Source organism: Dermacentor variabilis, chromosome 9 (genome assembly GCF_050947875.1).
Source record: "Dermacentor variabilis isolate Ectoservices chromosome 9, ASM5094787v1, whole genome shotgun sequence".
NCBI lineage: Eukaryota > Metazoa > Arthropoda > Arachnida > Ixodida > Ixodidae > Dermacentor > Dermacentor variabilis.
The window spans coordinates 153,939,920-153,953,851 of record NC_134576.1 but is presented as its reverse complement, the minus strand read 5'-3'; the positions used below and the strand labels follow the sequence as shown (position 1 = coordinate 153,953,851).

Genomic DNA, 13,932 nt, shown 5'->3' with positions numbered 1-13,932 from the left:
AGTGGTGCTCCACTCGTGATGGTTTTTCGATAAAGGTGCTCACGTCACGGGGATAACTGCTGTCGGCTGCTCACGACGGGAGCATGGCTCTTCTCTCCGGAACGAACACTAGATATGTACACACTTTCATCTCGTCCGCCGGCCCCTTTGTGTCTCAGACTTGAGCTCATGTACGGTGGCTTTGTACATATGGCGAGCGCGTACCTTCTGTTGATCCTGTCGGACGCTAAGCCGAAGAGCGGTGCCTAGTACTTGCGCATGGTTGAACTGCGCCGAGCTGCACTTATGAGAGGCCCAAGCCGAAGGAGACTGCCCGAGTTCTTGCGAGTTGGGCATTGGTTATCTTGAGAGCAAGCAGCACAGCCGCGGGGACTCTTCCCATCAGCATGCTGTGGGAGCCTTTGCTCTCGCAGCAATGTGCTATAGGTGCCCCTGTTTGTATTTTCGTCCTTGGCGTGGGCACCCTTTGATTCCCACGAACCCCTGGGACCAGGCATTTGTGCAGTGTTGGGTGCCGCCGTGTTGGGTACCGCCGGAGACAATAAATGGTACCTGCCAACTCAGGGCAATACTGTGTTCTCCTGTGTGCATAGTGCTCGGTAGCCCCTTTGTGGCCTGAGCGCACGTGCGGTGGTGCACTAGGCAACGGCTGACATGGCCCTGTAGTTGCTAAGCTTGAACCTGCGGTCGTTGGCGCTACTGTGAGACCCTAAGACCTCCACAACCTTTTCTAATTTATTATATTATAATGATTTGCCCAGTAACATATCTTATTGTACACGACTCTTCTCAGATGATTGCGTAATTTACAGAACTCTAAACAGTCTGGATGATACTCTAGTCTTGGAAGACTTTCACCTGGTACAAAAGAGGTGTAACCGTTAAAATTAAATTCTGGAGTTTTATGGGGCAATACCACAATATCATCATTGCCATTTGTTGGGTGTGCTAATAAACTGACTTGGAAAGCATATTTAGCGCAATATCATTATGAGGCATGCCATAGTAGAGGACTCCCAATCAACTTAGACCACCTGTAACGTACACCCAATGCGTGGTATGTGGTCATTCTTGCATTTTGCCTCCACCAAAACGTGGCCACCCATGGCAGGGACTTGATCCCAAACCCTTGGGCTTAGCAGCGCAACGCCGAAGCCACTACACCACCACGGCAGGTGATGTAACCATTGGCAAATGCCCCTAAACACATCGAAGTGCTGTGTTATTTCTTTCAGCGTTAAAAGGTCCGTCTTTAGCTTCACTTATACACTCATAATACCTTTTGGAAAGAGCCACGAGAAAAACACATACTGAGAAAATGTAGAATCAGGAGCAACTAAAAAAGTGGACAGACTCAACTGTTGTTGGCATCTACATAATGCGAAAAATTGGTGAACTGCTGCACATGAGGCATGAGACACTGATGCGCGCCAACCTGATGGGGCTTCAGAGGCTTAAGAAACGTTTTGTTGTTTACCTATCACATAGTGTTCTAAAGACGGAGACGGGAAACTGAAATGAAATAGAGCTGGCAGGTGACACTTGATGCCACTGAACAGAAACTCGCATCGCACCACCACCTGCAGCAGGGAACGGCAGCACGTTTAGATTATTCCCTACTAAAAGTGTGCAGTAAACTACCAACGACACTACTCCCCACATGCTGTAAAAGAGATAGGTGAACATGCTTATCGCAATAGATTTGGCAGCAATAGCTGCGAAAGTGGCATGCTGACCCGGGAGGAGATTTGCTGGTACCAAAATTAAAAACCGAGTGCACACCAGTGTTTTCCCGTGAGATAGGCAGGTGAGTATTGCGGGGAAGCTGATGCACAGGCTGCTACTGTTCTCAACTGTGCGCGCATCACGCCTTTTCTTGTTTACATGGATATGGCGGCTGAAAAACGTATACGATCACAGTCTGTGGCAAGGAACCGTGGCGTGTTTGGGTTATTGCATACTAAAAGCGTGCAGTACACTTCCAACAGTACCATGTGCTGTGAAACAAATAGGCAAAGATGCTTATCATACCAGGGTTGGCAGCAATAGCTGTGAATGTGGCGTGTGAAGACCCTGGAGAAGATTTGCTGTTACCATAATAGGAAACCGAGTGCACGCTGGCGTTTTCCCGTGAGACAGGCAGAGGAGTATTGCAGTGAAGCTGCCGTGATGTGGGCATTTTCTTGTTTACATAGCATCTAGTGGCCGGAAAACATACCATACAATTGCAGTTTGGTGATGTACTAAATGTTGGTGGTGAAAAATGGTGTGTTCCCAGAACATATAAGCCGGTAAAAAAATAAGCACAACTCTATTGGGTCATATTTTGTGTTCACGATTGCAAACGCTGGGGAAAATGTAATTAACGAAGTTGTACTGTACTAATTGTTCCACAAAAAATCCTTTGGTGTATACATATTGTAGTGACAAATACGGGCACCAGTAGCAGACGAAGAAGACTGTGGTTGTTGTTGGTGCTCGCGCTCGCTCTGCTCGGCCATTGCCTGTCTCTGTGCATTAATATAAAATGCCAAGTGCATCTAAATGCGTACTATCAGCATAAATATCTTAGCATCCAACTTTGTTCCAATTTTTTCACCCCAGCTAATAAAGCTCAAGGATTTACATGTTGGTATCTGCATTGATCTCTATCTGCCATTCAGTAGCTGGCCTACCAAACCTTTGTCTACCCGCAACTTGAATATGCTTCATCGATCTGGTCTCCTCATCAAAAGTATTTAGTAGTGTGAAGATGCACGACTCTCACGCGTCCCGAGATCTTGTTTTCCCGCATGGCTCCATCTCCTGCTGTGCGGCTTCGCTGCGTGGGCTGGCACCCACGGCGGTCGGAGTGGTTGAAGCGCAGTACGAGAGATGGCGCGAGTGTTGCGCTGCGGCTAGAGTCACTGGAAAAAATTTCAGAGTACCGCAAAGGTCGGGATTTGACTGGCAACACTGAGCGGCCACCACCATATACCTTCCAAGCCGACTGCGTCGCGGGAAGGCCGCTGTGTTGGAAGAGCTTGATATTCGGTGACACATCGGGTTGAGTGTTTACTGAAGTACAAATACTCTGTGCCCGGAGATAATGGTTGCTATGAACGAAAAGAAAATGTTATTTTGTGCGAAGTAATACAGCCGGTGGTTGTTTTGCATGCCGATAGTGTTTACTGCTGGAACTGGGCTACGATTGCGGGCAGCAGCTTAGCGCTGCTATCGGGAGCTTATGCACTCCTTTTTTTCCCCTTCGGTGGAGGGAGCTACGAAGGAAACATTTCGTCATGTCGAGCTGGAATGAGGCAAGCTTGTGCTTTTGGGCATGAACATCGTGGACAGCTGTCTACTTCTATTGAATGTTTCCAAGCAGGACGAAACTAACACTTGAGTGCCACAGGCACGTACGTCCATTGTATAATTTCACAAGCTAAATCGGATACATGTAATTTAGTTTGTAAACGGATAATGCGCGTTCTCGATTCTGCCGGGCGACTTTGTCCACCGTATACGCACGACAAACTGTGAGCCGTGTGCGCACTGGTGTTTGGCCATGATCGTAACACGATCTGTGCACAGCAGGCGTAAAAACCAACTTCGTTGACCATTTTGCGCACTAAATCTTGTGGAAGGCCAATATGAGCCATTTGCTACATTGCGATTTATAAGCATGGCTGTCTAGTGCGTTCCATGACCGGCTACTCTTCTCAACTTATTCATGACTGTTTTCTTAGACTGCCAAAATTTGCTGCCTGTGTAAAAAAAAAAAGCAGGAACGCCCACTGGTGACACAGTACTTTTTTTTTCTAAGTTACATAGGCGATGTATAAAATTCTTGTGCTTTTAGAGCGGTTTATGTAACATGCATAGTGACAGAGTGAAACTGAAGCTACTGGGCGTTCTGTTGTTTTTTTATTTCTTGTTATGCATCAAGCACAACATTATTTGGGTATGCACCGTAGCATTTCAACATAAAACATAATCTGTATGCTGACTTCAGTTCATTGCATGTGCTCGGCTTAGAAGCTCAAAATTTGAAGCATGTGTTGCGAATATCACCTGGCTGTTCGACATGCGTATGTATAAATGAACAAAGGATAAGTCGAAAAAAAGAAGTATCATGGGCCTCGTATTGACCATGCTTTTATTGACTGCGATCATCACGATCTGCGAAAAACAAGTCTCATATGGGTCGAGTGACTCGAGGCGAGAGCGCGCTCATGTGCACGAAGAAATCGAATGCGAGTACTTGGTGCACGTGAGGACGCGGAATTCTCGCGCGACAAGTGTGCCTTCGCGTGCCACGAGCACGGAATAACCATGTGTGTTGAGCAAGAAACGCATACACGTGTACCCGTGTCAAGCGTGCAAGACGCGAACGATCCCTGCAATGAACTCCTATTTCGTAGCATCGCTAACACCGATGTCATGCCCATCCTTTGTCATGCCCTGCCATTGCTCGCCCACAATGAACCCGACAAACTTCACAGTCATAACTAGCCTGCTACCAAGTGAATCCCCTGGAGCAATAAATGTTGTTGTACTTGTATACTACGGTGTGTTATCGTGTTTTCTGCTTGTCCTGGCACTGCCACATGCCGGCCGTAGAAGGCAAGCAAAGGGAAGTTGACCGTAAAGCCTAAGCCTTACGCATAAAGGCAGCTTGAAAGAACCCTAGACTACAACTGGCATTTAATGTGAATTCCCGCTTACAGACACAATCGAGCAGCCGACTCCCATAACACAATGACGAGCTCACAGTACGAACTTGGCAATCTCATGGGGTTAGCCAATATTTCCATTCCGACCAGGGAATACTCAGGCTTTGTCGCATCAGTCAGGTCACCCACGAACGTGGGCTGTAAAAACGCATACTTCTTTTGTACGTGTTGTAGGGCTCTTGTGTCCAATATTTCATATGTTCTTATAAACTGACTCTATGGAGTATGTGATGGTGCCACGAAGCTGTCCGCATTATCGGGCATGTCCCAAAGATAGGCATCCAGAAAATTAGTTGTCGACTCTACACTGGCAACTTCTCCAGCCGACGACACAGTGACAAAGAGGATTCATTATGAGTCCGCTCTGTTACCTGAGCCATTAGCGCGATTTTCGTTCCCTTTCAATAAAATTACAGCTAATTTTCCCTGATAGAAGCACAAATTCGCCGAGTTTTCTTTAAGTACTTCCAGACTATTAAAAATAGCTGAGAATTCCCAGTTTTCCCGGCTGGTAGACACCTTGGTTTTTGATTACGTTGGAATGCTCCGGCAGGCGCTATGCACTCCCTGTACATGCAGAAGTGTTCAGCTCCACGCACTTGGCCAACACACCAGCTTACTTCAGCAGGTCACCGAGCCTATTCTCCTCAGTAGGGGAAATGTGGCTCCCTCTGCACGCATCGTCAACCCACCAGATTACGGCAATGTTTCTCAGAAGACCTTTTCAAATGGCAAAGTACGAAGCCACAGGCACGAGGGATATCAACTACCACTCATCAATATCATGAATGATTGCAGCAACAAAGTTCCCTTTTTAATGATTTTTGTACAAAGCTCTATATACGAAGTTGACATTGGCCACCCTGCTTTTGTGTAAAATGTCCTAACTTGATCTGAGCTAGTTTAGAAGGAAAGCCTGGCAGAAGAAACTTCAATACAATCAACCTAATCCATATCTCACCAATTTCTCTGTAGTCATACTGTGCTGCTTGGCTCGATGGTTGACAGTTGCAAGAAATATCTTACATTAAAGGGAAGCTGAAACACTTTTTGAAAAAAATGAGTTCTTTGCGGCATTCTACAATTTTGAGTCCCCTGAACACGAATATCTGGTTCAAAAAGGGCGGAAACAAACGCAAGCGGCTGTTTTTTCAAGAAAACGCGCACCAGCGCCTCAGGGCATTGCGCGAACGCCGCTGTTGCCCGTGGTTGGTCGAGGCCGCTGTGACGTCATTCGCGGCAGTCGCCGGTCGGCGCCGCCGTTTCAGAGCACAGCATGCTGTTCTGTTCTGGCTTCATAGCTGAGTTGTAAGCATTATGGAACGTTCTCGCTGTCTCAGACAGCTTGTATTTTCGCCGTACATGTTCGAACCGACAGCCGATACGGAAAACAATGGTGGCAACGACGATGTTGAGTGTGCCAACAGCGAGAGCGATGTGTGCACCTTCTCGCCCGTTGGAAATCTTAGCTGGTACGTATGTTTTTTTTTTTTTTTTCCATGTAGCTGCACGTTCCAATGACGGAAGAAAAAATGTGCTAAAGTGTCACTGGGAACTTGCTGCTGGAAGAATGCCGAAGCACTAACTTCTCATTAGATTGTAAACACGGGTGCAATTCCACGATGTCAAGCACCTTGCCGCTGCTTGTCTAAAGTCCCGTGGTTTTTTGAGTGTTGATACACAATCGCGAACATAAGTGCCGCGTTTCGAAGCGCGCACATGCAGTGCTGCGAGGTACAGTCATGGAAGTTGCTTATCATACACATCAAGAGATGGCCAGAGGTATTATATGTGCAATATTTATACTATGGTTCGACGACTTTGCGATTGTGGCTCGATCAAGAATCGGTATGCGTGCTCCATGCTAGTGTTGACATAAAGATATTAGGTGGTTTAGCACCACCGTGTGGTAAACATGATAACTGCAACCGAACGTCGAATGTCATTAGACAAGTCTATACTCCATTTCATACCTCAGGTGCAACGCTGTGGAAGCTACGCACGAAGTCCAGTCACCAAAATTTATTACTGCGCGCATTTCCGTCTACGCTTCGCAGCATGCCAGCGGCGTTTGCTCGCGCGAGCATGCACATGAAGCTGCCGCGATGGGCTGCAATTAAAAAATGCCGAAAAGAAAATTGATTTAAAAGAACGTGTTAGCAGCCGTATAAGTACACGGATTGTTTCTATGGGTAAATTCTTTGTTTTCATTCAGAACTGAGCTTATATATGGAAAATTTTCTCAAAAATCGGGTCAAGAAACACTGAACTTTTTCTAAGTGTGAATGCAGCCACTGCAAGAAGTATCTCAAGCCTCGACAGCGTTGCACCTGATGCATGAAACGGAGTATAGCAACGCTAGCAAACAATGCGTTTCCGCATTTGTCATAAGGCTATCTGGCTATCGCGGAAATGGTCCGAGCACAGCACGGTTGATTTCATCGGCATGAACTTATCTCTCGTCACCGCATGGACCCACTGCGCTGCAAGCTTCTTGTCCTTCGGGAACCTGTGAAACACCACATCGTCTCGCCCGCCTGTGTTCGCGCAGCCGAATGCTGCACAGAACGAGGGCATGTTGGGCGCCCTTAATTGTAGGCACTCACGCAGCACAGAAGGAAAGAACAGTTTAAGAAAATCACAAAAGAAAACAAACGTGAGCGGCGGCGGCGGCAGATCTCTCGTAGCGTCGTTCAGTAAAGAGCAGGACGGAAAGAGGCATGCCAGCACATGCCAGCACGCCGGTCTGGCAGCTCGGTCCCCGCTAATGACGTCACTCTCGCCGGTTCTCTCCTCTGGCAACCACCTCACCCGGCGCTCCGGGAAGCGATGGGGGCGTGTCCACGGGGGTGATTTAAAAAGCAATTTCTGCGCCTTATATTACCAAAACGAAGAAAAACATTTCGGAACCGTAAATTATTAGGTCTGTTATTCCCAATCCCAGCAATTCATGGAAATTGAAAACAGTTTCATCTTCCCTTTAAAACATTTCAAGGGAGTGTTAGCATGTAAGCTTTTAAGATCCATTCTCATGGTTCCAAGGGAAAACATGGGAAAGAAGAAAAAGAAAAAAGAAGATGCAAGAAGAAATAAAATAAGAAAGGAAAATGAAATTAATGGGGAAAATAAGTAAGAAAGCACGAAGGGTGCAGAGAAAGAAGATGCCAGAAAATAAAGTGCCCAAAGAAAGAACTGAATAGATCAAGGAAGGTGAAGTGAAAAAAAGCATGTGTGGCTACGTGGTCAACGAAAAAGAAGGACACGTAGCAAGAAGGATGAGCCCAGCTACGCTCTGGGATGTCAGAAAAGAGAACGAAAAGAGAACGAAAGAGCAGAGAAGAGAAAAGCATCATTCATGGAGATGGCAGCAGTCCTGTGAAGTCAGTGTGGCAGTGACGACTCGTGAGCTGAGCAGGCACGACACCAAGGTCAACCACAGCTGTGCTCTGGCGGTGCAGTCACCATGAGCTCCTGTGGCTACGTTCCACAGGCCCAGCAGTGCAGGCCCGGTGATTCAGTCGCATCGGTCGCACGTCAGACCAGCCAAATCGAGCTAACGATGGAGGCAGTGACACCAGGATCCTCGACGCATCGGCGAGCTGTGCAACTTATACGTCAAAACCAGCGACAACTAGGCGACGTGGCAACATTGACAAATTCCTTGTAAATATCTTCTACTCATTTATTATGACTCTGGGTGCTAAGACTTAATTGAATATTTTACACTAATTTTTAGTGTATATAATTTATAGATTATTAGGGATTTCTGTTGTGTTTATAGTGTTTTATGCTAATGTTATTACAGTTAAACCTCCATACAGTCGAACCCACCTATAACAATACCGGTTTTAATAAATCGGTTATCACAATGAAAAGCTGCTGTAGAGTCAAATTTTTTATGTTTTCTATGGAGAAATAACCCGCTTACTACAACGTCACTATCAGTGATGTGATTGGCTGAAGCCATTTTGGAACAGCCAAAAGGGCATTTTGGAGCAGCGAAACAGGCTTTTAGTGCAGCTCAAGGCTCATTGCCAAGTGGAAAAATTGACTTACCAAGAAGCAAAATAGTAAAATAAGGAGGAAGCCATTGGGAACAAAAAGGTGTTGTGCCATAAAAAGAGTGTTAGGGGCATTTCGATGCGGGCAAAATGCAAAAACACCCGTGTACTTAGATTTAGGTGCACATTAAGAACCCCAGGTGGTCCAAATTGTTCAGAAGTCAACCACTACGGCGTGCCTCATAATCAGATCGTGGGCTTGGCACGTAAGACCCCATAATTTAATTAAATTAGAGGCAATTATGCAACATCATATATTGGCCCAAATAAATTTTAGAACTTCAGCATCATTTAATTTGTTATGTGACCAAGTATAGATCAGCGCTGCGTTATAGCTGCTATGCCCCTATAGGACAGCAGTTATAAATGGACAACAAGCAAGTCACTGAAACTTTTATTTAAAAATGACTAGAATGCAAATTACCAGCTTACAGGAAAACTATAAAAAAACAAAAATGACTAAAATGCAGATCACAAGCTTACAGAAAAACAATGAAAGAACACTATCAACGGTTCTAAACATGTATGAACTGAATAATAATTATGTACATCTAACGACAGCAAAACTTCTCGGCTTCTTGGCCTATCAAAAAGCAGTGGACTTGTTCTGCCTTTTTCTGTAAGCAACATCATTCACTCTTTAACTGCAAAATACTGCCTAGTTGGCTGCCTTAGGCGACATTTTGTCAAGAGCAGCTGAAAGCCTCATTTTCCCTTCAGCAAGCAAGGCCTGCTCACTTTCAATATCGCCAAAATTCTTAGTCTTTATGACGTTGATAAGCAGCTCTGCATTCACCGACATTTTCTTCGCTGTTTCTACTTCCAACTGGAGGTTTTTGTCAGGATCACTTGGCGTCATCTTGGGAACATTGGCACGCTGCCGTTTGGCAGTCTGCTCTTCTTCAGCTGCCAAACGTTCTCTGTACCTTTTGCTTGCCCCTCGCACTGCTCTGACATCAGGCGTAACATCAAAGCTAGACGGGTCACTACCAAAGCGTTTAGCATATGAAACAATGTTCCTTATGCCATTTACGGTCTTAATAGTCAATCTAGACCTTTCATTAAGTTGCCGACGGTTCACACTAAACCCCCTTTCTACATCTGCATTTCCGTGTGGAATGCAAAGCAACGCTTTGACAATCTTGCTCAACAGAGGGTACTTGGCTCTACTGTCAGGCTTTTTCTCATCAAATATGGTCTGCCAGTGCTTTTCAACAGAAATGGATGCATCTGATTCAATGTGCTGCAGCCGGAGGAGGCTGAATTCATCCATCAAAGCAGAGATGTCGCGCGGCTGTATAACTTGTGGAAGCCCCGAAGCTAGTTGTCCGAGATCACTGCATGAGGATTCCTTTTCCCTGGACTCTGGCTTCAGGAAGCGTAGACTCTTCAGCAATAAATTACCGAATGGCAGTCGTGACACTAGGTACACTGTGCACTTGATATAAAGCTTTCTTGCACCCAGCCTAAATGCTCTTTTGTCCACTGCTTCCCTAGATGATATTTCTCGCGCAGTGTCCTCTCCAATCTCCACTTTACCTTTCCAGTTTGCAGGAGACTCGGCCTGCAGTAGTGGCAGTTCTGTGCCCTTCTTAGAGCTATAAGACTCTTTAGTCATGAAACGTCCATACAGCTTAAAAACTAAAGCCACCATTTCACTATAAAGCACATGAGCCAAAGGTTCGCTCTTTTGAAACAGAGACAAAAAATCTGTAAAAATATCTGCAGCATTCTTTATGAACAGGAGCTTTGCATAGAACGTTCTGTCTGAAAATGCTTTCCTCAGGCGTTGATGCAGTTGTCCTCCCAAACGACAAGCTGAATCAGATATGACAACACTTCTGATCGCTGGAAACTGCTCAATGAGGCATTCTACCTGGAGCCACCTGGAGCTCAAATGACATAAGAAAACATTGCTTGGCCGTTGAAGCAATTCTTGCTGGGCCTTTATCGAAGCACTTTGTACAGCACTTTTGAAAAAGTAATATACATCCATGACTGTTGCCTCAACTTCTGAACCAAAAGCATCTATCTGAGGTTTTTCAGCGCACGAAAAGGGACGAAGGACAGTGGCAAGATGCGGACACAGCGCTAACTTCCAACAATTGTTTTATTCCTCGAAGCGGTACCACATATATATAGGGAACAGACACCACCGTACGCATGCGCATATGTACTGATATTTAGTAAGATGAGACAGCAACGAGACACGTGTAGGATGATATCGAAGATGAAAAACGACCATGTATAGCCAAAAAAATTTTTTGTAATTGCAAGATTAAAATGTCATCTCCATCAGGCCATCCGCTGTGTCCCGTTTAAAAAATCAAATTCTTTTTTCGAAAGATCAATTGAAGGCGCGCTAACACAAGCGCATGTTTTGGCATGTTTTGTGGCATGTTTTGTGGATAGCAACTCGGCTAGCAGGCATTGATCTATGAAAGGTGCAATAAATGCCCTTGTGATTGTTTGCACTACTGTGTTGTCGTTCCTATGTCCCAAGAGCATGGGTGTGAGAACCCCACAATGTGACGTGGCTGTAAAAAGGCCTAAAATCGGTTGCTGTGGATGGCGTAAAATATATAGTTGCTAAAATAATGACACTGACTAAGTAGTGCTGTGGGCTATAGTAATGAAGTTTCGTTAAAAGCATGACGCAATAAAACATAACATTGACACTTTAGCATCGAGAAAGCCTTTGAGTACAGGGTCTGTTATACGTGCGCTAAAGATTCCCTGGCCAAATGATTTCCAGAGCGTCTCTTTCAGCTAAAAACTCTAAGACTAGTTTCGGATTAAAAAGCGGTTCATTGCTAAGAAAAAATTTCGGGTGAAGAATATTTTCGCGACATGCAGAAATGAAATACCTCTTTCTCTGTGCTTCTACTGCTGGGCATTGAATAAGAACGTGCAGGACTGTGAGATTTTGGCCGCACTTACTACAAGTCGGAGGATACCCCCCAGTCAGGAGGTAAGAATGAGTGCCATAAGTGCGTCCTATTCTTAATCGGCAAAGGAGCACTTCGTGATATCGTGATGTTCTCTCCGATACCCAATATCCTATGGGCATCTCGTGCTGCATCAATTGTTGCAATAATTCATGCAATGCTTCTTAATAGTTATATGTCAACTACAGGGAAGTCTGTCAAGATTTTAGTGACTTCAGATAGCACGTTTTTTATGGTTAAAACAAATCTGGTGAGAAGAATGTTTATATAAGATTTCAGTATAACGAAATTTCACTACTGCCTCCACATATGTAGATGGTCAAACAGTTGAATTATATGCACCTGCTTGTAAACACACCTCTCAAATCGAACGCCATGCCACTAAACTAAAGCAGTGTCATGTTTCATATAAATTCGGAGTCTAATAAATTCTATTGCGCCCCGGGCACTGTTTGCTATAGTTGCAAGTGAAAGCGTGCAAGGGTGAACTGAGATGGATGGTGGCTTGAAGAGCGCCGTCTTCCTGCATAAGCTCTAAGGAAGGTAGGAGCGGATCGAGCGCCTGGTAATAGCACGCACACAAGGGCAGGGAGTAGGAGGGAGTAGGGGCAGGCTTATAGCGCGGCTGTGGCTGAGAATACCCGTCAACATTCTTGAGCACAACACAGCTTACGCGCCCTGTTTTCAAGGTAATTTACTGCATGTGCAAAGAATGGGTGAGCTGAGATGGTATGGCATCATGTACTGCCTTCCCACGCACTCACTGCTGGAGGTGACGTAATCTCGAGTTTCAGTGATGTGTTAAAGCAAGTGGCAGACGAAGGCTTCATTCCCAGCTACCAATACTTTTCATGATAGCGTAGTCTCACTGCAAGTGACACTATCAGCCATTGGAGCAGAGTGAACGTGAAAGTGTAGTTGACTTCACTTCGTACCGCTGATGTGAAGATATCGTCAACACAACATGACCCTGTATTTTTCATCGCAGACTCTCAAATTCAACAAAATACCTATTTTTCTCATTAAAACTTTCTTTTTTAGATTGTCCAATAATTCAGAAAATTTTGCGGTCCCTTCCAGGTAAAAAGAACCTATTGGCGACTGTATTTCTTGCATAAAAGATCGAATTTCAACATAATGATATTTCGATATAATGAAGCAAATTGCAGACTGTAATGACTTTTTTATATTGAGGTTTACCTGTGTGCGCATTTTGTACCTACTTCCGAGATAAAGGCTTATTATAGTCCAAGAAGATCAGTGTTGTGCTTACCACCTACAGACTATGACAACAATGATAAAAAAGCATTACAAAACTAATCACTCCACCGATTACATTGCCAATAAGTGACAAGCAATGGTGGTGGAAACTTTTGGTTCCCTAGGAGAGCTATGGGCACAAAGGTATTATGAATGCACATCAAGCTATCGTTTTTGGGGTTGCACCTACAAGAAAAGCAGCAATCCCAAAATTCTATCACTAAACTGTAGCTGTCTGCGCAGAGGTGTGCTTTCAAAACTTACGGGATCATAGGGAAAAACATCTGATGGAATTCCCACGAGCAGCAGCAGTGCCTTTCGGACAAGGCTCTTGGGTTGCACTGGAGCTGCTGGCATGGCTCCAATCAAGGAAGCCAGGCTCGTCAACCGTATCTGGCACACAGCTTCTGCTGCACCCTCAGCAGCCTCAGTCACAAATGGATGCTCCCTTGTGCTTGTCACACTGTGGGTGAATGCATATCGTCATGTTGCCGTTACAGTGAAGAACCAAACAGTGGCACAACTGAGTCACAAAAACTAACTCTTTATTGGGCAAACTGGTGCCGAACAAAAATAAGTAACTCTCAAAACATTGCGATAGCGACGAGCACACTCATCACTTGTTGTAATCTGATCTCCAAATTAAGCGCATCAGATACTTATACTTGACTCATCATAGATTCCAATGTAATCGCTAGTGCTCACATGCATTCCAGAATGTACAACACTATTTGCGTCGCGAGTGCTATCTGATTAAACAAGGTTCAGGGACAACATGGACAACAAATAAAATCGGCAACATTTGAGGAAGTTCTGATACAAGAAAGTACGTCTTGTGCAGAGTGATGACTTTGTAACATTTGTTAGCCGGTGAAAAACAGTCACCAGAATAAGATAAACGCTTATCAATGTCTTCCTTTTAAAAAGCACTGTTCAGATGCTGCAAGA

At 45.0% G+C, this 13,932-nt stretch overlaps 1 protein-coding gene across 4 annotated transcripts in view; it reads right to left on the bottom strand.

Moving 5' to 3' along the window:
• The window catches only part of Grip163 (gamma-tubulin complex component 6), a 525,896-nt gene that overhangs the window by 330,577 nt on the left and 181,387 nt on the right, over nucleotides 1–13,932 (bottom strand). For all 4 annotated transcript variants that reach the window (XM_075670058.1, XM_075670059.1, XM_075670060.1 and 1 more), the window contains exon 9: nucleotides 13,249–13,447. In XM_075670058.1, the coding sequence (XP_075526173.1) occupies nucleotides 13,249–13,447 (199 nt within the window). The remainder of the gene's footprint in view (nucleotides 1–13,248; nucleotides 13,448–13,932) is intronic.